Raw genomic sequence first — 24617 nt, forward strand, 5'->3', positions numbered from 1 at the left:
ATTGATTAACCCATAATGTTGGTTTTACTGTTATCTGATTTGATGGTATATTGTCAAGGTTGCTGATATCTGATTTGATGTTATATCGTGGAGGTTATTGTTATTTGATTTGATGTTATATTGTTGAGATTATTGTCATATGATTTGATTCTATACTATGGAGGTTGTGGATATCTGAGCTGTTATATGTTGTTAAGTTGATATCTGAATTGATGTTATATCGTTGAGGTTATTGTTATCTGATTTAAATCTGTTACTATGTTGTTGATATCTGATCAAATCTATGTTGTTGATATCTGATTTGATTTTATGTTGTTGGATATATGTTGTCATCTATATGAAATTAAGTTGCTAGCTTATGTGCCATGTTATGCACTTAAACTTTAATAACATGTTTTTCCCTGTTATAAGTGGTAATTGCATGGAGTTAACCCTTTCTATTTGCTACTTGTTGTTTGGGCGCTTAACGCTATTAGGCGACGGAGAACCCTCGATGGAGCTTGACCTCAGTACGAGCCGAAGATGATGACTTGAAGATTAGTGAAGGACCTAAAGAGTAGAGTCGGGTTAAAGGCTAGAGCCTTGGGTTAGAGAGCTTACTGTTATTGGTTTAAGCTTACCTAATGATTTTAAGGAATTTATGTTTGAATTTCCTAGTAGATTCCGATGCTTTGCTTTCCTACGGTTCCCCGATGCAGAGACCATAGGAAGTATGTCGGATTTATGGCGTCCTTGCGTTATAGATTCTTCGTTGAGTTGTTTCTATTGGTTAGGTTTTGTAGGTTGGGTGCTTTCGTGTTTACCTTCGGGTACTTGCCTTATTCAAGGCTTGATGTAAATCTATATGTAGATGGGAGTATGCATGACATGTTTTAGAAACACTTTGAAAAGAAAAAAATATACTCATGTTTATAAATCATTTTGGAAAACATTGCATATTTATTTTATCAGGTTACTATGGTGACCCCCGAAATTCGGGGTGTTACAGTGGTTGGGGTGGAGGTGTTATGATGGCAGCGACAGTGGTGGTGCTGGTGTTGGTGACAATGTCGGTGGTGTCGGCGACGGTGGTGGCGGCAGTGACGGTGGTGGTGGTAGTGGTGGAGTCGGTGGTGGTGGAGGGTGATTGTGGTGGCGGTTGATTAAATATATTGAAGTAGTTTATATATTGCAATCTTATCTTGCCTTATCCATCATTTATAGGGTGGATTAAATAATCCATCATTTTGATGTATAAGAGGAGTTTGATGTATAAACTTATACAATACAATGTGAGCACCAAACAATGGATAAGCTCATAATATATTGTATAAGCTTATATTATCATGCCCCCATACCTCCTCAAGTGCATCCGTGCCTGCTTATATTAGCACTATTTCATCTTCTTTTCCCCTTTCATTCACAAACCCAGCCACAACACATATCACCTTCATCCTCCTCGATCAACCACTCTCATTACCTTTGTCACAGCCACCAACACCGTATCCATTGCCCCGAATCCAACAACCACCAAAACCCATTCCCTTCCCTTCAAGCACAAACCATTTTCACCTCAACCATGACAGAACCCAAACATTAACCAGAAGAAAGAAAAAGATGAAAGAAAGCTCAAACTCCATCAGCCAGCAACTACCTTCACCAACAGCAACAATGATATATACACACCTCATTTTCTAAACACTTCATTTACACATATTTTTATTTCTATCGCACTCATCTTATCATCTATCATATCTCATACTTTTTCTCTTATTCTTTTTTTTCTTTTTCTTATCTCTCTCCTTATTCCACCTCAAAGAAAACTGTGTAAGTAACATTATTCTCACCAACAACGCTTAACAGAAACATTTTCTAATCATTTGGTTTGGGTCATCTGACCCAATTCCTAAGTGTAGGGTTACCTGATTTGTATGCTTCCTCTCCTCTTTCTCAGTGGTATTTTTTAAAAGTCCATCTTTTTGATTTGATTGCTTGGTCTTGTTTTTCAGATTCTTCTTCGATATTTGTTTATTTGTTTATTTTGACAATAGTAGGCTAAACTGAGAAATAGAAATCTTTGTATTATGAAAGAGATGTTTCCAAAATACATCTAAATACAGAGGTTTAATCTAAAGTCGAGAGAGGGTCATGAGATCTGAATTTGCCCTCATGACCTCTTAGGCCGGTTAAAACTTTGGATTTAGATGTATTCTAGTCAATTTGGAAAAACATCTCTTTAATGATGTGAAGATCTATATTCCTCTGCTTAGCCCACTATTATTAAAAAATAAGTAAAAAGACAAATATGAAACTGAAGCAATACAATTATTTCCGTTTTGAAACCAGAAGTACAAAGCAATTTCAGTAATAGAAATTGTGACAAAAAAACTTGCACGCAAAAACTCTGTTACTAAAGCGATCTTCATAACTAGTGATGAAAATTAAGGATGATAATGTGTAAGACCCAAGTTTTTAAGCTTAGAATAAGTGGAAGAGATTTCCATTTACGATTAGGCTTGATGTATCATGAAGGAAAAACCTGAACAAAGAGTTTATCGGATGGAATAAATTTATGAAGGAGAAAGTTCAGGAGAAGTCTAAGGATTTCATCAAAATCGAAAAAAGGTATAGCACGATCGATATACGCTTAAAACTAGGTCAGAAACCCTAGTAAATAGCTAGTTTTCACTTAAAGTCCCGATGGAAACTAATTCCAAAAATCTTCAGAGAAGTGTTAGAACTTCTCTTCATCCATATATAACAATCGTTTCGAGGCGAAACCCTAGGATCTACGAACGTCCGATTCCAATCATCGGAAGTTTGCCGAAACTGAAACCCTGGTATTTCAAAACCCTAAAATCAACCGACGATGAAGATTCTACACGCGTACACCCATTTCGCTTGATGATTTCAATCTTTCTTCAGAAGGAAGTTTTCTATTCCGACATTCGATGCAAAAAGTAACTTATCGGGTAAAATAGTTTTTACACCGACTTTGCATTAGCCACCTAAAATACAAGGAAACCTCTGTTGAGTTTTGGTATTATGTCGCCAAAACCTATCTTAGAATTCATGGAGAATGAAGCCGGAAAAATCGGAATCGCGAAACTTTCATTTTCCCGCGTTTTGCCAACCTCTATATACAGCATTAAAAACAAGCCTCGAAAACCAAAAATCATACCGATATTTCTTTGAAGAATTAGAAGATTCAGCGGGGAGAATATCGTGTCTAGAATATATTGGAATCAGTAGGAAGAATCGGAAATCACTCTCATATTTTTATCGTAACTCTATGAGCTAAATCCTCCGATATCTAAACAAATCTGTACCGGTTTACAAATATCTATTCATCCTTATCCAATCTTTGATAAATATCTATTCATACTTATCCAATCTTGATAAATATCTATTCATACTTATCCAATCTTGATAAATATCTATTCATACTTATCTGATCCTTGATAAATATCTTCCATTTCATTCCCTATAAATATGTGAAGCTTGAAACAAAAACCTCACAAACACACACACACAACCCGCGGCCAAGGAGGAAGGAGGAGGAGAAGAGTTTTTCGCCGATTCTTGCCTGATCGTTCCATAGTTCGTTGCTACGCGTAGGCCTCGAGGTATAGTCGCTAATCCTTACCTCTGATCGTCTTTTCCATAGCTTTTCTCTATGTCTTTATGTGCTCATAGTTTTGAGGTTTTTGAAAAACTCTCCTGAATACTTCATTTTCGATTCTAAACACCTTCCTTATGTGCCCAAGAGCATATCTAGCTAATAATACCTCGCCGATTCTCGAAAAACTACCGTCGAGTTTCAATTCTGGTGAAAATACCCATTTTTGGGGTAAAGCTTCGTCCTTTGGGCTGAAAACTATCGCCTTAGCTTAGTGCTAGTAGGATTAGTTGTCATAAACGTCGTTGGTGACATCCCCATCCAATTTGCATTTTGAGATTTCAGTTTTGAAATTCTGAGCTAAAAATAATGACCAAAATACCCCTGTGACAGTTTTCGATCCGATAATTTTTCCGAGTTTAGAATACTCTTAGTTACGGCTAATAATAACCTAGGAACCAAGTTTGATCGAAGAAAAATCGAACCACACAATTACCAATAGTGGCCGTGAGCTACCCTAGAGGAGGAGGAAAATTCCTTTTTCGAAAACTTGTCCTTTCGCGCTAGATTATCGTACCTCGGAGTATATACTACTTCGTGTAACCTTAGTGAGTATTGATAGTTTAGTTTCCGATAGATTTTGATAGAATTCTGTGGTTTTACTTCAAAGGTTCGTTTGAAGAGTTTCCCGAGGAACAAGGCTTTGCTTGTGAAGAAGAGTTAGAGGACAATCCTAGAGAATCTTCAGGTGAGGGCTACTCTCTGAATTACTAGATAATGTTTTAGGTGTCGACGAATTCGACTTGATTTATGTGTTATGCACTTAATTGCTAAATGTCTGAAATGATTTATGAGGCTTCGGCCGAGCTTGTTGATTTCATGATGCCTTGATATTGTGTGCTAAATGATTCACATGTTATGTGCTAAATGGTTAATCTAGGATGTGTTGGAATATGCTGTTTATGCTTATTGGATTGCGCTTATTTAACTATATTATTTCACATATATCTGTGGTAATGAGGAGTGAGAATAACGGGCAAGTCATGCCGATTTTATTTTGAGAGTTTGAGAAAGTTTGACAGGACGAACGGAGTTCGGGCCTTGTTATGGTTTTAGTGGATCGAGACATTCTCTGGAGTCATTTGGGGATTAGGAGATCCCGAGAACTTATAAGATTTCGATAAGACTAAAAGGATATTATTTTGTAAAGAAAACTCATAAGACATTAAACAACCTCTAAATCTTCAAATAATGATAATAAACTCGAAAGGAAGCTTAGGATGCAAATCTTAGTTTTGGAAAACGAGAAGTGTCGCCGGATCCAAGTGTTGAGGAAGATTGTGAGTTCTGAGTATGTTGATACTCATTCGCTCTGGGAGCAGTTTGTTTAGCCATCCAAGAGATGAGCCGAGAAGCTTCACTGAGGCGTGAGACCTTGTGAATGCGTAATACTCCACTGAGGCGTGAGACCTTGTGGAAAGCATGGATCTTCACTGAGGCGTGAGACCTCGTGAACAGCATGAAGTTTCACTGAGGCGTGAGACCTAGTGAATGCGTGATACTCCACTGAGGCGTGAGACCTTGTGGAAAGCATGGATCTTCACTGAGGCGTGAGACCTCATGAACAGCATGAAACTTCATTGAAGCGTAAGACTTCGTGCAAGTGTGTAAATTCACTGAGGCGTGAGACCTCGTGAAAGCATAAAACTTCACTGAAGCGTGAGACTTTGTGAATGTGTGAGACTCCACTGAAGCGTGAGACTTCGTGAGAGCATTGATGACTCGAAGAGTTATCGTGAGTGTTTGCACTCATTTTATGATTATTGTATTTTGTCGCAGAATCAACTTTTACCTTAGGGTATTCTTTTTAGAGACAAATAAGTTAGTTAGAACACGTGGCGACGTGTCGCGTGAGGTCGGAGACGTTGTTTGGCTAATCACATTGCATTCATGCATACATAGGAGGTTAATACACGGCGTGATACCGGACCTCGGTGGATTCCAAAATGGTCATAAGACCCGGATTTCCGCGTAAGAGCGCTGCTAGGTGACTCTTAGTAGCAGACCGAAATGGCAGACCTTAGGGTTTACTGCTGATCTGGCTACCTTTGTGTGGTGTAAGAGGCACGCGGGCAGAAATGGTCCCACCGTTGCTGGTGCTAGGATTGATCCGTTGATGTCCATCCGTTTCCGGAATGCATTGGTTAACTGGGTTAACCGCCATCTGCATTTCATGCAACATGCATACTGACTTAGTTGTTGAGTGTGATTGATAATTGTTAATCCTATTTGATGCATGCTATCTGTTATTACTGCGTTTATATTCATTGTGGAATATGCAACCCTAGGAATGTTATCTCTAGCTATAAGCCTAAGCGACTATTCTCTTATCTATATCTATTGGTGCTATTATTTACATAATTCTTTAGAGTTGACCCTCGCGTCTTCTGTGTGTGCTTTGGCGGACTACGCCCTTTGTCAGATGTCTTTGGCGGACTAGTTCACGACGGTTCACCCATCGGGGGGAACTAGGTTTGAGATGCTGGAATAGGAGCGCATCGCGGTAGCGAGAGGAGGACGGATGGTGTACATAGACTTGGTCGTTCTGAATTCAGATTCGGACGACGATCACGCTAGCATGTAGGATTGAGTGCTAGTGTGAGCTCCTCGAGATGGGATTAGTATAGGAGTAGAGTCTTAGCTCTGACCGTTATGTTTTCCTTTGGGAACAGGGTAGTTTCCCGCCTATAGCTTTTTGTGTGGTTCCTCTACGGGAATCACAGAGAGTTGGTTGGACTTAGGAGGTCTTGTTTTAGGCCATCTGGGCTGACTTATTCTCATTTTCGAGGGATAGTGTTGCGGACACTTCACCTTTACTTTGGTCTGTACCTATTGCCTACGGGCGTCACACTTTTCTTCTTTCCGTCACTGGAGGTTACTCGTGACGAGGTTGCTACTTACAGCGGGGGCTGTGATTATATTGGATATTAGTTTCTGTTTATCTTTTATTGTTGGGTTTCATTTATTTCAGTCTTGTTTATATTATCGAAAAAAAAAATGTATTCACGTTTTCCGCATTAAGTCTCTTTTTGGTTACTAAAGTGACGCCACCGAAATCGGGGTGTTACATAATGGGTCTTGAATCATAGAATATCCGTAAAAAATCCCCACTGTGAGTAGGTTAAAAACCCGCTAGATGAGTATGAGGTTGGGTATGGGTAATTACCCACAAAAAGTTGTGGGTATGGGTGCGGGTATGGGTACTCCCGCCTCGTACCCGCACACACATATTATTATTATTATTATTATTATTATTATTATTATTATTATTATTATTTGGTAGTATATGAACAAATTAACTTAAGATATAGCTTTTAAATTACTCTTTTTTTAAAAAATAGGTGAGTATTTAAGGTATTCATAATCATTGCTAATTTACTCCCATTTATTTTTAAAATTAGTAAGTTAATAACCTACAACTTTAGGACTATAAATCTAAAATTGTAAATTTGAAGTTATATATTTCTCGCTTATTCCATCCAAAAAAAATATTATTAGTTGAATGATTTTATTTTTTTAAGTATTTTGATAATCTTTTGTATTTATATTAGTTGTTTTATTTAAAAATTTAATTGCATTTTTATTTTCTATTAACAAAAATAGAGAAAAATACATTTTGATTTGCTAAATTGCAGGTAGTCACTACAAAAAAATGTATTTTTAGTGGCATTGATATTGTTAAGTTATGGCATTTATTAAATGCCCCGAGTGTTATTAGTGGCATTCACCTTTAAGTGCCTCTATTACAGGTGCCACAACTGTTTTATTGTGGCATTTTTTGCTTAAATGCCGGTTTTGTATGCCACAAATCGCTTCAGGCATTTTTTAAATGCCACAAATGCATCTACCATTGTATTAGGCTTAAATTTTACTGGCACCTTGTAAATCCACGAATGCATCAATCATTACAGGTTTTGAAACAACACCAAATTAGCTTTACCAAGTGAATATTTCATTTTTTTTATTCGTAAATATATTTAAATTAAATCTTAAAATCTCTAATATGTTGGTGATTAGTTAATCCATAATCACCAAAGTAAGCAAAGAGAGAATAAGATAAAAGGAACATAATGAATATTAATAAGTATGAGCAAGATTATGTCATACATAATTGCAAGACCACTCTTCAAAGGTGGTTCTGTCACTCATCAGAAGAAAAAAAAATACAATTTACTGCTTTTCCATGTCTCAAATATGAAACATCTTTACTAAATTCTGAGTATGCATCAAGATTTCACATGCTAGCACACTAACAAATGGGCATGAAGTCATAAACATGATAGGAAATGTATATATTTGTTATAGCCTCCAAAGTTGTAAACTGCCAACACTAGCCGGAGTAAGAGTCATTACAACATGAGACTTAGATGAATGTACACCCTACACAGATTGAAACACCGGGAAGGAGAAACTTCAAGGCTTTCTGAAGATGAAGTTTATCCAACTACAATTCAAAGTGTGCATCATGTTATTAAAAATATCATGAGGGTAATGATATCGAACTTGAAGTGGTATCCCCTGCTGAAATTGAATCTGAAGAGTCTTCTACCAACATTGAAGGTTCTGACCTCTGACTCAGATGGTCCATCTAACTAGGTTGATAGAAAACTCTCTATCAGTGGCAATGAAACCATATCTTCTAGGGCAGGTTTTGGAAGTGCATCTCTAGGTATAGCGTTTGGTAGACAGTTTGGAAGGGAACGAAATATGGCATATGTGTTTCATTCTGTGTTTGTTATGTTTTTAGAATGGAACAGAACAGGACAAAAAGCTCCAGGAACGAAACACTTTGATTCCGTTGAAAAAGGTGGAACAAAACAGAACATAACGAAACACTCACTTAAAAAAAATGGTGCTTGTTGTGGTACCTTAAGAGCATCTCCAATGGTAGTATCTAATGTTAAATACATACTCATATGAGTATCTATTACCATTGGAATACATATTCAATTCCAACATGACAAAAATAAGTATGTGGGAATAGATACTCTACACTAGACTTGAAAATTGAACTTGTATTTATTACAAGCACTTACAATTAATATAATTAGATTAAAATGGAGATAAATAATAAAATATACAAATGTTATGTTGATGGAGGGATCCACTATAGAAAATTTAAGAGTTGTTGGGTTGTAGTAAAAAAATTAGTAAAGTGGTGTAGATGATGTGGTATTATGGGAAATGTAGATGTTTGATTTTGGGTCATATTAGTCCCTGTGTTTATAAAAGTGTTTGATTTTGGTCCCTTAGTAAAAAAATGACGATTAGTTGCGGTTTTTTTTACAGTTACTAGCGGTTTATAATATAATTACTGGCGATTTTTTGACTAAGGGACCAAAATCAAACGTTTTTACAAACAAAATGACTAATATGACCCTTAACCCTATAAAAAAAATGAAATGTAGATATTTTAGTCAGTATGATGAATGTAGATGCTCTAACCCAGCTTAAGGTAACACACCAAAACTGAGTTGGACCAATAATAAATGGCCACGTGTAAATGAGTCAACATTAATATTAATTTTAGAAATAAATTTATTTATGAAAATAAACTTAAAATTAGTTCTAAACAAATCCTTTCACTTATTAAAATTAAAGTTTAGCCACATTATTTTTCAAGTAAAGATATTTCACTCTCTTTCTGAATTTTTTTTTTTTTTAGATAAGCAATGATTGTATTGATAGGAAGTACAAGGGGTACTTCAACCCAATACGAAGAAAAGAAACAAGAAAAAACTAACAAGCCAAAAGAACAAGAAAAAAGAAAACTGCAGACATAGCTGCACCTAAACCAAAATAGACGGACCACACCCAAACCTACAGCACCTTCCCCACTACTAGTCCTAGATCAACCCCAACATTAAAGCCAAAGACCCTATGAAGCCAAGCCAATTGAAATGGAAAGCCAGCTTTGACAGTAACCCCACCAAAACAAACAATCACAGTCCAATAAACTTAAATTGTATTACCACCCAAAAGGACAGCAACCCCATATTAGCCAAGACTCTCTTTCTGAATTGGATCTTCATCTGGATTTATCTTGATCTGCAAGAGAAGTGTTTGGTGTTGCAGGAAAATTGTATCTTAATCATATCTACGAGTAATTTAATGTAACTAATTCTAACAGTTTTAAAATCTAAGTAGAGTTTCTTACTTTGCTTAGTCAAAATGACACCATCAGTATCTACATGCAAGAGGTCCACTGACGACAGCTGATTTTCGTCGAGAACCTAGAACAAGAAAGTCCAGCTTGCTATAAATGTACATTGATGGAATATAACATATTAAGAGATTCCATATGTCATCACACACACACATATGATCAGTCATCCGCAAGGTAACAATAGACGCTTCAGAAATAAGAGAATTACTTTCCGTAGTTTCTTCAAATATCTTTGTGAAATCACAATTTTCCTATCTTCCTCAAGTTGTTTCTTGAATATTGCCAGTAGTTTCTCATCCTGTAAAGAGTCATACAGAATTTCAGATGACATAAACCACGATATAATGAAACTAATAATAGATATACTTAAAATTTACCTTAGGTGGCTGTATAGACAACACATTAAAGGGCTTGTAAAATTCACCATCTTTTGATGTCTTTTGCCCTTTATTCATAGAAAAAAGCTGTGAACAATTATGAAAATGAATTCAATAAATTTGGGAGGAGATAAGGTTGACATAAATTTCAACCATGAAAAAATTCAACGACTTTACATTTATCAACATATTAGGGGATCTAAGTAGAAGAAGAAGAAGTGATTTAATAGAAGCAAAATTTGAAACCATGGAATACTATTTTTGAACTAATGCAAAAAAATGTAGAAAGATAGGAATCATTTGTTGGAAAAATAAAAGATGGAGAATATAGAAAATGAGGAACTCATTATTTCTCCTCACATGCTACATGAGATGGTCTTCCATTTATAATGATAAACACATAACAACTACATAATTACTCAATTAAAAATACTTAATAGACATGGTAAATGCTTAGTGGTTACATAACAAAGAATGATGGCCCTTAAACACATAATTCTCCTTAATGCATACTAACTCATGACCATTCATTTTTTAACCTTTATTTTCTAATTATTATTAACTTTATTTCTAACATCATTACCAACTTAGCAACGCAAGCAAAGTTGAAAGTATCATTGTCTGTCAAATATGATAAATAAGAAAAGTCAAAATGATGCAAATCAGTAGGAGACTTTTAGAATATAAATAAAAATTAAAGCTTACTAATTGTCCTTTCGACTGAGCTTTGTTTTGCCCACAAATCAGTACTATGGGGCCAGATAGCAGTTCAAACTTCTCTTGGACCTTGTGAAAAAACTCACTTTGGATTGACTTCGGAACTGATTTATGCAAACCATCTGGAAAATAGACAATAAGTGGTTGTTCGGAATGTAAAACCTGCAAAACCAACAGTCAGTCATGGTGATGTCTACCTATTATTATTACTAATCCAAAATTGGTTTTGGTTCCAAAAATTGAAAAATACCACCTCACATAAAGCCTCCATTGCTATGTAGCAATCCTCTGATGGAGCATCAAGATCATGCTCAATGTTGTTAACATTAGTCCAACAAATTGGTGGCTTTCTATTATCAACACTTTCCAGCTCATCCTCATTAATATCCAAAATGACAGAGACTCGATCTCCATTAACCTCATACACCTCTCCTCTCTGACCATTAGCTAAAGGCCTGCTGCAATACATCCAAAATTGGTTAAAATTGGATAAAAGCAATACCTGCATGAGAAATAAATAATTCTCATTTGCATGCAATTTACAGTGTTTGTCAATAAAAAACAATCTAACAGATAAGCTTCAAGGAATATCAAACTATAATGGTAACCGTGTCATGAGATAGCATCACTAAGTAACCATATATAGTGTGATGCTAGAAACCCATATACTATTAGAGAATAGAGAGAAAGTTAGAGCAAGAAAGTTAGAGAGAAAAAACGGTTATTTCAATCAGAATACCGGGAATGGCCGCCAAGAAGGAAACCTCTAGTGTGAACTGTGAAGAATTCCTCTTCTCGCATGCTTTCATTGTCGATTTCACTAAGTGTTGGTATCTAGAGTTAGTATTCACAAGAGAAGGCTTCCGGTTGAGAATGAGGGGTTACATTTCGCATGCTTTCATTGTGGCCGTTATGGACATAAGTGGGCGCTTGTAACCTAACTGCAAAAGAGATCATGAAGGAGAAACAGGTGAAAACTGCACGTAGTAGAAGCTTGGGGAAGAACTTTATCAAGGATTCTGCTGAAGAATTTGGGCCTTTGATGCTTGTTCAGAAAAATAGGAGACCAAGGATGGGGCCTCCTAGGAACTCTAGTGCTGGGCAGGGTGGTTCTGTGAGAAAGAAGGTTGCAAGGTATGATGCTTTGTATAATAAACTGCAGATCTGAGCACCAAAGGTGTGCTGGGAGGTACTTCTGAAGTTAAAGGCTCTGTTCAGGGCACTGTGGCAGGTGCAATCCAATCCCTCTTGTAATTCCTGAGCAATCTTCTCCAAAAATAAAGGATCAGAATTTGGAAGTGAAAGAGAGTGAGGCCCTTAATGTGCAGGGTTTTATTGGGTTTTCAAAGAAGGTTAAGGGAAGAAGTGGTGGAAACAAAAAATCTAAACATGGTGTTCTGCAGGCCAAGTCTCATATTGCTTTGAGTCAATTCTCAAAAATGGCCAGGGATGTAGGATCGAAAAAAATGTTGGGCAATTTGGCAGGGCCTAATAGCCCCATCAAGGCCGTTGTTAAAGGCTCAGGATCTGGAGTGGAAATTCATGACACAGACTTCTTGGATTGCTTAAACTCAAACAAGGAAAATGTGGACAAGATTAATTAACAATCACAAATGTCCCCTGCAAAAGGTAAGCCCTCCCGCCCAGGGACGGATGCACTAAGAAGCTCGTGGGGTCAAGTGCCCCCACGGAAATTTTGTAGTTAATGAAAATCAGTAATGATATATACACACCTCATTTTTAAAACACTTCATTTCCATCTCTTTTTATTTCTATCTCTCTCTTCTTACCATCTATCACATCTCATACTTTCTCGCTCATACTTTTCCTTTTCTTCCTATCTCTCTCATCATTCCACCTCTTACACCTCAAAAGAGAGGTGTGTAAGTAACATTACTCAATGAAAATTATATGTATGGAATGTGTTAATCTCCCACAAGTGTTTTATATAATTAAATATTATACACATAAAATGTACTAATTGCTCCCATAAAATTTTATATTTTAACATTACATGATTATGTATAAGTGTGTGTACATATTGCCCCCACAACTCTAATTGTCTGGATCCGTCACTGCTCCCGCCAATCACGTCTCAAACTTTATTCCTCACGCTTCACTGCCTCACACCACCACTAGGGGTGAAAATAAGCCAAGCTGGCTTTGCGTGGCCCAAGTCTGGCCTGCATTCTCTTTTTGTGGCCCAATCTTGACCTGTGGCCTTTCATCAAGCTAAATTTTAAGGTTTGGCTTGGCCTGTTATAAGGTCTGGCCAGCCTACTTAAAAGTATATTTAACAGATAATTTCAAATAAAGAGAACCAATAAGTCGGCACGCTAATAGGCCACGGGCTAATATGTCTTTATATATCATTGCATTTCCTTTTCAAATAATAAAACTTGCATATCATTGCTCTCACATAATACTATTTATATTATCGATAAAAATAATATTACATAAACAAGTCGGCTTATCAAGCCAAATAAGCCTTTTTTGAAAGTCTGACATTTTTAGTCAATTAAGCATTTTAAAAAGTCTAGACCCAACCTTTTTAACAAACAAGCCAAGCCAGGCCCTGACGAGCCAGGTTGTAGACCCTTGACAGGTCGCTTGGCTTATTTCCACCCCTAACCACCACATTCAAATGGATCAAAGTTGAAGTTTTAATTTGGGTTCAAAACTTCAAATCAGGCAATTACTCACGAAAAAATAAATAAAAAGTTCTCAACTTTTAGGTAAATAAAAAGGCACAGAAAAAACGACTACACTACTTGCATGAATTGAACAAAACACACCAAACAATCATCTTTTCCATCACTCCCCCAATTTTCAAATTAAAACATGGAAAGAAGAAAAACACAAAAATAGCACAAGAAGAATGAAAATCTCAAAATTTAAAATTTGTAAAAAAAAAAAAGTGTGTCTTCGGTGATCCTTCTAACATGGAGAGACTCTTGATGGTCCTCCTCTCTTTCATTTATTATTTGTAGATGATTTAATGTTCTTTTGCTGAAGCTAACCTAGATCAAGTAGAGGGAGTCAAAGCTTCCATGGATTGTTTTTGTATATGTTCGGATAAGAAATTAAGTAAGGAAAAGACAAGGGTTTGTTTTTCTATGAATGTGCATTCTTCTGTGAGAGAGATCAATTGAGTTCTGAAATGGGTTTTCTTAGAGCTGATGACCTGAGGAAATATCTTGGGGTACTTCTCCACCATATAAGAGTCTAGTTTCCAAGCAAACTTTTCAGTATTTGACCAAGAGAGCAAATAGGAGGTTATATGAGTGGATGATGAGGAACCTCTCCTTTGCTGGAAGACTTAATTTATCTAATCTGTTTTATCATCCCTACCTACATATGTTATGCAAACTAACCTTCTCCTTATGTCTACTTTGTGGTAGCATTGATAGGAAGGTCAGAGACTTTGTATGGGGAAATACTAACAATAGCAGGAAAATTCATCTGCTATCTTGTTACAGAATTTGCTGCCCAACTTTACAAGGAGGCCTTGGGCTTAGGTCTGCTAGGGAAGTCAACTTGGCTTTCATAATGAAGGTAAGTTGGGGAATCTGTACTCACAATGATGATTTGTGGGCTCAGTTGCTTAAGTCTAAGTGTATGGTGCACTCCCAATGTTCTCAAAGCCTAAAAGTAGCTCTAATTGGTGGAGAGGGGTTTTCCCAGCTGGAACTTTGTTGGGGAGGAGATCATATGGAGGCCTGGAATGGCTTGAAGGCCAGGTTCGGGTTAGATCCTTGGCTGCCAGACTGAGGTATTTTGCAAGGTCAGGCACTAAAGGAATTGACTAATGATGAGATAAATAAGTGCTGCAATGATTTTATTAATGAAGATGGGAGCAGGAATTTTGTGTCTCAGATGGATTGGCTGCCCCCTGAAACTATGAATCATATCATGGCTGTATCCTCCTTCGAATGCTGAGGATGAGGATGCAGGCCTGGAACATGACTTCAGATGGTGATTTCACTGTTTAATCTGCTTATGCCTCTCTATCAGATCCGGTTCTTGACGGGGATACAAGGCTGTTTAAAGTTGTGTGGAAATGGAAAGGGCCTCAGAGGAAAAACCTCTTATAGAAGGTTATGAATGATATCCTTCTTACTAATACTAGTAGGAAAGGGAGACACTTAACATATATTGCTGTCTGTCCCAGGTATTCGGGTGCACACATTTATAGGGAAGCCAACACAATTGCAGATGCTTTTGCAAAGCATGGTTTGAGCATGTTATCTTCGTTTAGGATTCCGTTCATGTTTGATGTTTGTAATACTCGTTATGTAAAGGATTAATCCCTCTTGTTTTTGGGCTTTTAGCCTCGTACGATCATAAATAAATAAAAACTAAATAACCATATAGGGGGCAAGAAAAATAAGAGGAATCATTTTATTACCTATCATCAGCTGTAACTGGAATATCTGGCCCAATGTACTTCACACGGTCGCCTAAAAGCAGTAATGTAGTTAATTACATGAATATAGCTAATACAAACGGGAAAATCAAAGTAAATATCCAACAAGATGATTTATTAAAAGTTTGCACCATCATTCAATATCACAAGTTCAAATTATCTGCTTGCGGCAAGTGCCTGTATTAAAGTTCTGCTTGCGAGTAGACAAACTACAAAGTACAAAATAACATATAACAAGTTCATGATATGTAAGATCAAAGTTACCTTTTCTTAGTTGACATTCAAATTTATCATCGAACTTGCCATCATTAGACTTGGAAGTCTCAGACTCTCCAGAGATTATCTGCCATTAGAGAATGAGATATCAAACCATCTATTGCAGCTTAATGAGTTCAAAGCTTCTATACTCATCTCATGTACACTTGAGAGCTATGCACAGTGATTTTTAATGATAGTCCAATAGTTAGGGTAGACTGTATCCCTCTATCTAGGAAAACCATAGGCCAGATTATTGAGAGATTTAGAGGTAAATAACCTATATATAAACTTAATATATGGCAAATTCAGTATGACATAGACTGATTTGTATAATGGGAAAAGGCATGGTTGTTGTTGTTGTATAAATTGTGATCATTTAGAAAGGAAACTTAATAACCTGGGTTAGTAATAGAACAATACAAAAATATAATCGTTGTGCAGACACAATAAAACTAATGGGTGAGTTTTGAAACTAGCAAGCAAATAGATAGGCGACATTAACACTAGCATCAGAATGCCATTTTTAAATATCCATTATCTTAATTTAAACTCCATGCTCTAATTAAAAGCTTCCCTGGTACTTCATTTTACTACAGCCAAGAAACTTAAAAGAAAATATATCAATACTCGTAAACAATTACTAATAGCCTATACACCTTCGGCAATTCTTCAACATTATATGGGACAAGTTTCTGAACAGCCGCTTTAATTTTCTCAACGACTGCTTCGGCAGAAGCCTCTGCATCTTCATTTTCACTAGCATGTGACTCGGCATCGGAATAGGTCGACCACCCTTCCTCATTCTCTGACTCCAGAGAACCTTCCTCCCCAGATATATCCTGCGTAACAATGCAAATCATGAAAACATTTGAAAGCACCTCGCAAGCAAATAGATAGCCGGCATTAACCCTAGCATCAGAATGCCCTTTTTAAACATTCATTATCTTAAGTTACACTCCATGCTCTAATTAAAAGCTTCCCTGGTAGTTCATTTTACTACAGCCAAGAAACTTAAAAGAAAATATATCATTACTCATAAACAATTACTAATAGCCTATACACCTCCGACGATTCTTCAACATTATATGGGACAAGTTTCTGAACAGCCGCTTTAATTTTCTCAACGACTGCTTCGGCAGAAGCCACTGCATCTTCATTTTCAGTAGCATCTGACTCAACATCGGAGTCGCTCGACCACCTTTCCTCATTCTCTGAGTCTGACTCCAGAGAACCTTCCTTCCCAGATATATCCTGCGTAACAATGCAAATCATGAAAACATTTGAAAGCACCTGGCAAGCAAATAGATAGCCGGCATTAACCCTAGCATCAGAATGCCCTTTTTAAACATTCATTATCTTAAGTTACACTCCATGCTCTAATTAAAAGCTTCCCTGGTTACCTGGTACTTCATTTTACTACAGCCAAGAAACTTAGAAGAAAATATATCATTACTCATAAACAATTCATAGCCTATACACCTTCGGCAACTCTTCAACGTTATATGGGACAAGTTTCTGAACAGCAGCTTTAATTTTCTCAAGGACTGCTTTGGCAGAAGCCTCTGCATCTTCACTTTCATCTTCACTAACATCTGGCTCTTCAATATCCTGCATAACAATGCAAATCATGTAAATTTTTGCAGTCTAGCTAGCACCAATACTATTTAACTAAAAAACCATTGGATAACTTGTAGCTTCTTCCACAACTTACATAAGCAGTAAGGATGCTTCTATCAAACACCAACAAAGGAACTTGTAAATGTTGTGCAAGAGCTCTAACTAATCTCTCCTGATAACGCTCAGTGCCTGATGATAAAATGACAATATAAGACATTCAGACTCAACAGAACTTAGAATAAAACAACTGAGGTATAGATGTTAATAATATAGCATCCAAAACACTATTAGTTCATTTTACATCAGGTTTGAAAATCAATTACTCTAAATCCATTTTGATCGAATTTAAACAGTGCAAGCCTTTCCAGCTCAAATAGGATGTTCGCTCTCAATTTGCAAGTAAGAGAAGGGGAAATGCTTTCAATTTGGAAAGAATAATCTCGATTCTGAAAGAGTGTGTGTGTGTGTGAGAGAGAGCAGCCTTGCAGATAGTTTTTATGTCTATAGGGAAATGAATGATTCTGGCAATCATCTTCATAGAGAGATTGCTTAAAAGATGGTGTTTTTTATTAACAGAAATGTAATTATTTGACAGTTGATAAATAAGTGGAATAAATAACAGACCGGGAATACTCTGAAGCAATATTCTTCCACTTGAAGATGCAAGGCCAGTACCAAAAGATGAAGCAAACTTATTATATCTCAAGTGTGAATCAGCAAATTCCACCAGAAGACTTTTTGTATGCTCACTACAGATGGAAACATACAACAACTTAATTCCACATTAAGATAAAAAAAATATATATATATAAAAAGGAATAATAAGTAAGTAATTACTCTATGGGATATGGAAAAGTGTCCCAAGAAACGTTAATTTTCTCCCACGGAACAATTCTTGTCAAAATCTCAATTTTAAACTCATCTCTTCTGTCAAAACAGGGTGATTCTCTCCTTTCATGTGCATTGCAGTGCTTAACATCTTCCTGAGACTTGTTTTGTTTATTTCTACTTGCATCGCTTTCAGAACTGTAAGCATGTAACTGAGAACTCTTAAGGCTTTCACTACACCTTTGTGAAGCAACTTCTTTAGCAGTGGTCTTTGGGGGCAAGGAATGAAAGCATAGATGATCGCAGAATTTTGGTCTAAACAAGTAGTATTTAGATGGCGGCTGCAACAAGACCCATCTCCGATGAGTGCACAGTATTCTCCTCAAAGACATTGAATATTGGAGTGGTAAATTTGATTCTAGGGTTGTGAATTTTGATTTATTATTTGAATTTATATGATACAATTTAAGTGAATCACCTTGTGAACTAGGGGTGTATAAGGGACGGGTTGGGACGGGTTTTGGTTAACTCTATCCCGGCCCTAAATATTGATCGGGCCAATTCTTAGTCCCTAACCCGTCCCAAAACCCGAAGCAACCCGATAATATGCGGGTCCAATTTAGGACGGGTCTATGTAGGATGAGACCGGGTTGACCCGAGGGACAATAAATCTAAGACTATTTGATACTAATTGTAAAATTTAGAGATAATAACATATTTTTTTTTTAAGGCAAGAGATAATAACATACTAAAAGGGTTATAAGTGGAACTATTTTTTAGAAAAAAAAGCTTGAAATGATCTAATTCTTGCATAATCTATGTCATAATCTATTGCACTTGAGAGGTTTACATTTTATTTGATCTATATCCACGTGTCACTCATTTTTTTTTTATCTCTCTTCACTTGTCTCACATGTGCATTACATGACTTTCTCTTGTTAAAGCATGAAAGTGTCCATCTTTTGACCAACGTTTATTTAATTAATAAGATAGATGTTAAACATTTTCATAACATCCACATGGTAAGATCAACTTGAGCACCATCTATCACATTTTGACTATTATAACAAATTAAAATTTTATAAAATATATATGTGGGACGGGTTGGGTGGCCCAAGTGTCAACCCGAACTCGACCCGACCCGAAGTCAGATAACTCAATGATCAACCCTAAGCCGGCATCTTTTAATGATCGGGCCGGTTCAACCCGGCCCTAAAGGCTTGGGACAGGACAGGTTGGCGGGTAGGGCCGGGTCTTGTACACCCCTATTGTGAACCATGTTCAATCAGGGCAGTTGGCAGAAAATTTATTATTTTAATGATATAATTTTATTTATTAGGTTTTTTTATAAGCATTTTATTTATATATATATATATAGAGCAAATCCTTCAAAAAAAAATAAATATATCGAGAGCAAATACTAAACACAATTAAATGAATTAATAAAGGGTGCCCACTAGGGTGAGTAAGTTATATTTTGGTCCATCGATGGATCAGTCATAACCCGTTTGGTATAAGTCCAAAGTAAAAAATTAAAATTAAGAAATCCAAACTAGTTTAGACATTTAATTAATTAATTATATTCCACTAATTAATTATGCATTTTAAATATTTTCTAAATAAATTATATATTTTCACTAAATAAGGTTAATAAAGTTTCATTTCAAATACGATTAATAAAGTTTCATCTTGAATACAAAGTTTCATCTTGAATACAGTTAATAAAGTTTCATTCTGAACACGACAAATGATTTTTCATATTGAAAATGGATAATGATAAACCATATTTGCAGTGAAACTCCATTAACGACCTAGGATGAACTGACTCATACCCATACTCATTTCATACCATTTCAGACATCACAACCTCTAATTAATCATCAATCGACTACCCTAGGGTTGAATAATTCTCCTATACGTTTTAATACAATGTGGTAAAGTATTGTTCATATTGAAAACGACATATAATATACCATATTTTAGTCAGGGAGGACTTTACGATAATTTCCCCACTTGAAGTGAGGTGCAAAGCCTAAGGGGTGGGGCTCCAAAGTAGTCCAAACCCAATTCCCTCATATTACCCCCAAATCCAAATCAATTTAGGGTTTTACATCATCATTCTTCTTCAGCTATGGCGGCATTCTCCCTGAGAATTAGAATCCACACTTTGTCAAACCCTTGTCTGCTCCACTATCGCCGCCTCTTATGCACCTTCAACTCCTCCGGTGGTGCCGGCGATGACCCCAACTCGCCCGACAGTAATCAGACTCCTTTGAGAAACCAATGGAGCGCCTCGCAATTGCAGGAGAAGTTGAAGCACATAACGTTGATGAGAAATCATTGGGCCTCGCAATTGCACAAGAACTGGAAGCAGTTTGATTTTTCGAGTTCAGAGGATATTTTGAAGGCAAGGTACTTGGATCCTGATCTTCAATTCTTATCGGAGTTCAACGCATCCAGAAATGTTTTATACCATCGGATTCTCGCCAAGGCCGCCAAGTTTCGCCGCATTGTGGAAGACATGGACTGGCGGACCTTCAATCCGATGAAAACCAGGATAATGCTATGGAATAGAGCCACCGTGTTAATTGTTAGGATCAAGGACTTGGATGAGATAACGTATGAGGGTGCTAAGTGGTTAGCCAAATTGAGCAATGCCAGAGTAGCTTCCTTCGATGAGATGATCACAAACTTATCCCAGATGAGGAAAGAATGGTTTGTTTTGAAAGATTTGAATTCTTTGCTTGAGGACTTAAGAAAGCTCAAGTGGGATTGTAACAAAGAAGAACAAGAAGAATTGAATGAGGATTTGTGGGATGAATTAAATGAGGAGTTGGGGAATGTCAGGTGGGATGAAATTCATCAGGCGCTCATGAGCTTCAGGGGGGCGTGCTTGTTTGACGCCAAGCAGTTAGCCATGAAGACCGACGAGTACCTAGCTTGCTTGGAGGAGAACATGAAGTTTATCCGGGAGATGCGGCAACCAATAATACCAGATTAGATTTGACAGCCATTTAGGTTATGAAAGAAAGTAAGTGTTATTAGAAAGCTCTATTATTTTCATTCACTCATCAACTCAAATATGTGTGAATGTGATTCTTGTGGTCAACTTGTTGGGAACTCGTGAACAATATGTTTTTCTCATGGATTCTAATTTTTAAATTTGACACAATTGGATTCAGAATGTCAAATTGTTAATATTCTTTTATAGACAAATGTTAGTTGTTAGTAATGTTGGTAAAGTAGTCCCTCCTCAGGGTTCAAACCCCGGACCCTTCACCCTTCATCCCACCCAACCCTTATGTCTCATAACTCTTACCAGTCAAACCATTTGAGCTAACCCTCAGGGACGTCAAATTGTTAATGATTTTGACAAATGGGCAGTAGGGTTCATGAGTTAGAGATCTAGTTATCGGGATTTTGTGCATTGAGATATCAGTTTCGCTTTTTTCTTTTGAAACTTTTGTTAGGTTGGGAAGTTAATTAGTTAAGAAATGATAAAAATCCACTCAATCCATAAATATTTTATTTAATTGTTACGACTCATTCTAGGTCTGTGTCTCTGTGACCAACGCATAGACTAGCATCCCCAAAATATCTTTCATGAATTAATTTTGAACACCCTATTACTAGTTTTAGAACATTAGTTCTATGGGGAACATTTCTTGCTTGAAACTTATTTTTAAGAACCAATAAATGCAAGTTGGGTAAGAGGAGTTTCATTGATAAATTATTCCTTTGAATTATGGACTCTTCACTCTAGTGAATGGAAAAAGCTCATTCCCACACAAACAAAAGTTAGACTGAAAAAAAATCAAAATCAGAATCAGGCATGTATTATGCAATCTATTTAAATATGTGCTAGTGTGTGTGTATACGTGCAAGTTTATTCAGCTTGGACTGCAAATACTGTATGAACATAATGTCTACCATCAAGCCATGTTAGAGACCCAAAATGGTATCCAGCATTGGCGTCCTTGCCATAGAATGAGACTTTGTAGGTCAATTTTTGAACACCCTCAGAAAACACAAGTTTATTGGGGATGACCTTAACAACCAATCCCTCTGGTGCATGCACCTTCGCAGCATATGTGGCATTAAGGGGTCCGACGTTGGTAACTGTTCTTGTGATCACTTTTGCTTTCAGTTGCCTTTTAATTTTTTTTTGTAGAGATTGATGGGTAATTGATGTTGGAGATAAGATCTTCAGAGGACTTCTTTGGACAAGTGGCATTTGTCTTAGACATTGACCTTATGTTCTTCTGTGAATAACCATAGTAACAAAGGAATCTGATGTAGTCTTCCACACCTGTTTCAAAGACCAAACCAGGGTAGAGAGCTCTTAGTGGGTTAATTTCCCCAACTCCCATTTCATGTGGGTTGGCAAAGTAGTTTGAGCTGTTGGTCACAGGCTTCCTCATGTTATTGTAGGTTGTAGCTGAAGAATGGAACAAGAAAAGTACAATATTAGTATCAATGATTCAATTCCCTTTTTTCTCTCTCATGTATCTTTAAAAGACAAGAAAACCGATATTGATGGATCTGGGTTCCCTGTAGTAATGACAATTCTAAATTCACGCATTCAAGTAATCTGAGTCGTTTTCATAAGATCGGACGGCTCAGATAAGCTCAACATATGAGTCGTTCAATTTTGATCAAACAACTCATTCCTTGACTGCGTGAATGTCATATTTCCCTGACTGCAGAAAATCCAAATTCGATGTGGGTCTTGAACCTGTTGTCATTAATGCTGATTTGATCGTTGAAGGACTCCATCTTCCATGTACTGATTTGATGAATGCTGCAGCTCCTGTCACATGTGGACAAGCCATGGATGTACCAGATCTTATGCCAAACAAGGATGACTTTTCCCCAATTGGAACACTTCCTGGTTCATCACTTTTGGGAATCATGGCAGCGAAGATGCTAACACCTGGAGCCATGACATCTGGCTGGAAAACAGATTAGTGAAAGAAACAGTGAGTGTGTTGTTCTCAAGATGCTTATGTTAATTCTTGGTTCATGGATGTGAAATGAACTGCATTTAGGAACAAAAAGTTGAAAACTACCTTGAGAATGTTTTCTGTAAGGCTTGAAGGGCCTCTTGATGAGAAAGATGCAACAACTGGTGAAGGCTTATATCTAGGAACTTCTACTGTTGGAAGAACTGTTGCAGTTGGGTTTCTGTATAGAAGGCATCATAGACTCAGCATTTAGTTAAAAGTTATTTTTATCTCTTAGGTCACTGATCACCATGTGTGAAGGTTGATAATGCTTACTTGGTGTCGTTTATGTACTTAAGGATTTGATACCCATCTAGATTCCCCACCTCTGTGAAGGGTAATGTACCAGCATCAAAGGGAACATATTTTCTGTCCTCGTCAATGAGTATCATTCCCATGGCTTTAGCATCCTGTAAAACTAGCTTCTTGACTCGTCTTGAAATACTTGGATCATCACTAACACAAACAACAATGCTGCATGCTACTTTGTTGTAATCTAGTGATCCAGGATAACAGTTCCTGCATTCATTTCAGAAAACAGTTAAGTCCTTAACACACTACGTTTATCAAGTATGCAATCACTTATTCTGGTATAAAGTGTACTAGTTACATATACCGTCAGTAACAGCAATTGATGCACCTAATTTGAGTTGGCCTGTTGAACTTTATTTTTTAAGTTAATGGCAAGAGAAATAGTGAGAAATGAAATGACAATTCTTAAATTATTTTTGGTTTAAAAGGATGACAATAACATGACAAGAATAATGACAATTAGGTGTGTACCTAGCTTGAGAAGCTGGGGCGAATTTGGCAGCAACTTTCTCTCCAAAGACAAGAGGATACAACTTTGAACTAGTAAGGTTTGAGAAGCTAATGCCTGTTCCCTGACAGTGTAAACAAAGGAAACATGAAGAAGAAATCATAATCACAAATCAACCAAACTGTATTAAGATCTTATGTCCATGTTTGGTATCTCATTCCCTATCCCATTAATAAAGTTGTCACGGCAACTAAAAAAGGTTCTTAGAGCATTTCCAATACAAGGTTCTTAGTTCTTATTTTTGAGTTAAGAATCTCAGTTCTTAACCATTGGAGGGGATGATGTGAAATTCTTAGTTCTGAAAAATAAGAATCAATATCAATATTAATATCAATATCAATATCAATATATATTAGAAAAGAAGAACTTCCATCAGACCAATTTGATGAGGTGTCACTTCAGATTAATTCTCAAACCAATTTGATGAGGTGTCACTCAAAGATTAATTCTCATTTGAGCTTCTCTTCTGTTGACACGTGTCACACCATAATTACTAAATAAAATCTTGACATATTTTATTTCAAAATCAAATAAATCTTGACCTATTTTGATTTAAAACCAAATCATCCAAAATTTTTTTATATCTTTATCCCTTTAAATTAGGAAATGTCTCAAGCCTAATTTACTGCATATTTACAGGAATCCCCTGATTTATCATTTTATTCTTTCTCATAATTTACAATATAAAAATAAAACATGTAGTGCTGAGATAATAATCCATTAAAATTTTAAAAGATTTTCTCTAAT

General features: G+C 36.6%; 2 protein-coding genes and 1 pseudogene across 4 annotated transcripts; 1 reads left to right on the plus strand and 2 right to left on the minus strand.

Moving 5' to 3' along the window:
* Nucleotides 1-9272: 9272 nt before the first annotated feature.
* On the minus strand, nucleotides 9273-18470 carry LOC130745336 (uncharacterized). 2 transcript variants are annotated; one of them, XM_057597521.1, is made up of 14 exons: nucleotides 18057-18470; nucleotides 17844-17968; nucleotides 17314-17408; nucleotides 17082-17210; nucleotides 16665-16853; nucleotides 16259-16441; nucleotides 15609-15687; nucleotides 15327-15378; nucleotides 11172-11373; nucleotides 10907-11080; nucleotides 10202-10288; nucleotides 10033-10122; nucleotides 9816-9891; nucleotides 9273-9706 (listed from the first exon to the last, which is right to left on the minus strand). In XM_057597521.1, exons 1-14 carry the CDS (start codon nucleotides 18437-18439, stop codon nucleotides 9687-9689), a joined length of 1884 nt encoding a protein of 627 aa, XP_057453504.1. In that variant the 5' UTR covers nucleotides 18440-18470; the 3' UTR covers nucleotides 9273-9686. The 2 variants fall into 2 exon arrangements, with proteins under 2 accessions (XP_057453504.1, XP_057453503.1); XM_057597520.1 differs by having other exon boundaries at nucleotides 11172-11376.
* Nucleotides 18471-20113: 1643 nt separating this feature from the next.
* Nucleotides 20114-23292, plus strand: LOC130745338 (uncharacterized). Of its 2 annotated transcripts, none has more exons than XM_057597523.1 (2): nucleotides 20114-21078; nucleotides 22754-23292. In XM_057597523.1, the coding sequence occupies exon 1, from the start codon at nucleotides 20179-20181 to the stop codon at nucleotides 21046-21048; it is 870 nt and encodes a 289-aa protein (XP_057453506.1). In that variant the 5' UTR covers nucleotides 20114-20178; the 3' UTR covers nucleotides 21049-21078; nucleotides 22754-23292. The 2 variants fall into 2 exon arrangements, with proteins under 2 accessions (XP_057453506.1, XP_057453505.1); XM_057597522.1 differs by having other exon boundaries at nucleotides 22855-23292.
* Nucleotides 21769-23988, minus strand: LOC130745337 (CO(2)-response secreted protease-like; annotated as a pseudogene).
* Between the last annotated feature and the right edge of the window lie 629 nt (nucleotides 23989-24617).

The sequence above is a fragment of the Lotus japonicus genome, chromosome 3 (assembly GCF_012489685.1).
Source record: "Lotus japonicus ecotype B-129 chromosome 3, LjGifu_v1.2".
In the NCBI taxonomy this organism is placed as follows: domain Eukaryota; kingdom Viridiplantae; phylum Streptophyta; class Magnoliopsida; order Fabales; family Fabaceae; genus Lotus; species Lotus japonicus.

What these genes read in the sequence shown, in the direction of transcription:
- LOC130745338 (XM_057597523.1), top strand. Translation starts at nt 20,179, where the DNA reads ATGGCGGCATTCTCCCTGAGAATTAGAATCCACACTTTGTCAAACCCT.
- LOC130745336 (XM_057597520.1), bottom strand. Translation starts at nt 18,439, where the DNA reads ATGTCTTTGAGGAGAATACTGTGCACTCATCGGAGATGGGTCTTGTTG. An exon ending in GAAGCATCCTTACTGCTTAT is followed by an intron (nt 17,211 to 17,313) that starts GTAAGTTGTGGA and finishes ATTGTTATGCAG; the next exon opens with GATATTGAAGAGCCAGATGT. An exon ending in ACGTTGAAGAGTTGCCGAAG is followed by an intron (nt 16,854 to 17,081) that starts GTGTATAGGCTA and finishes ATTGTTACGCAG; the next exon opens with GATATATCTGGGAAGGAAGG.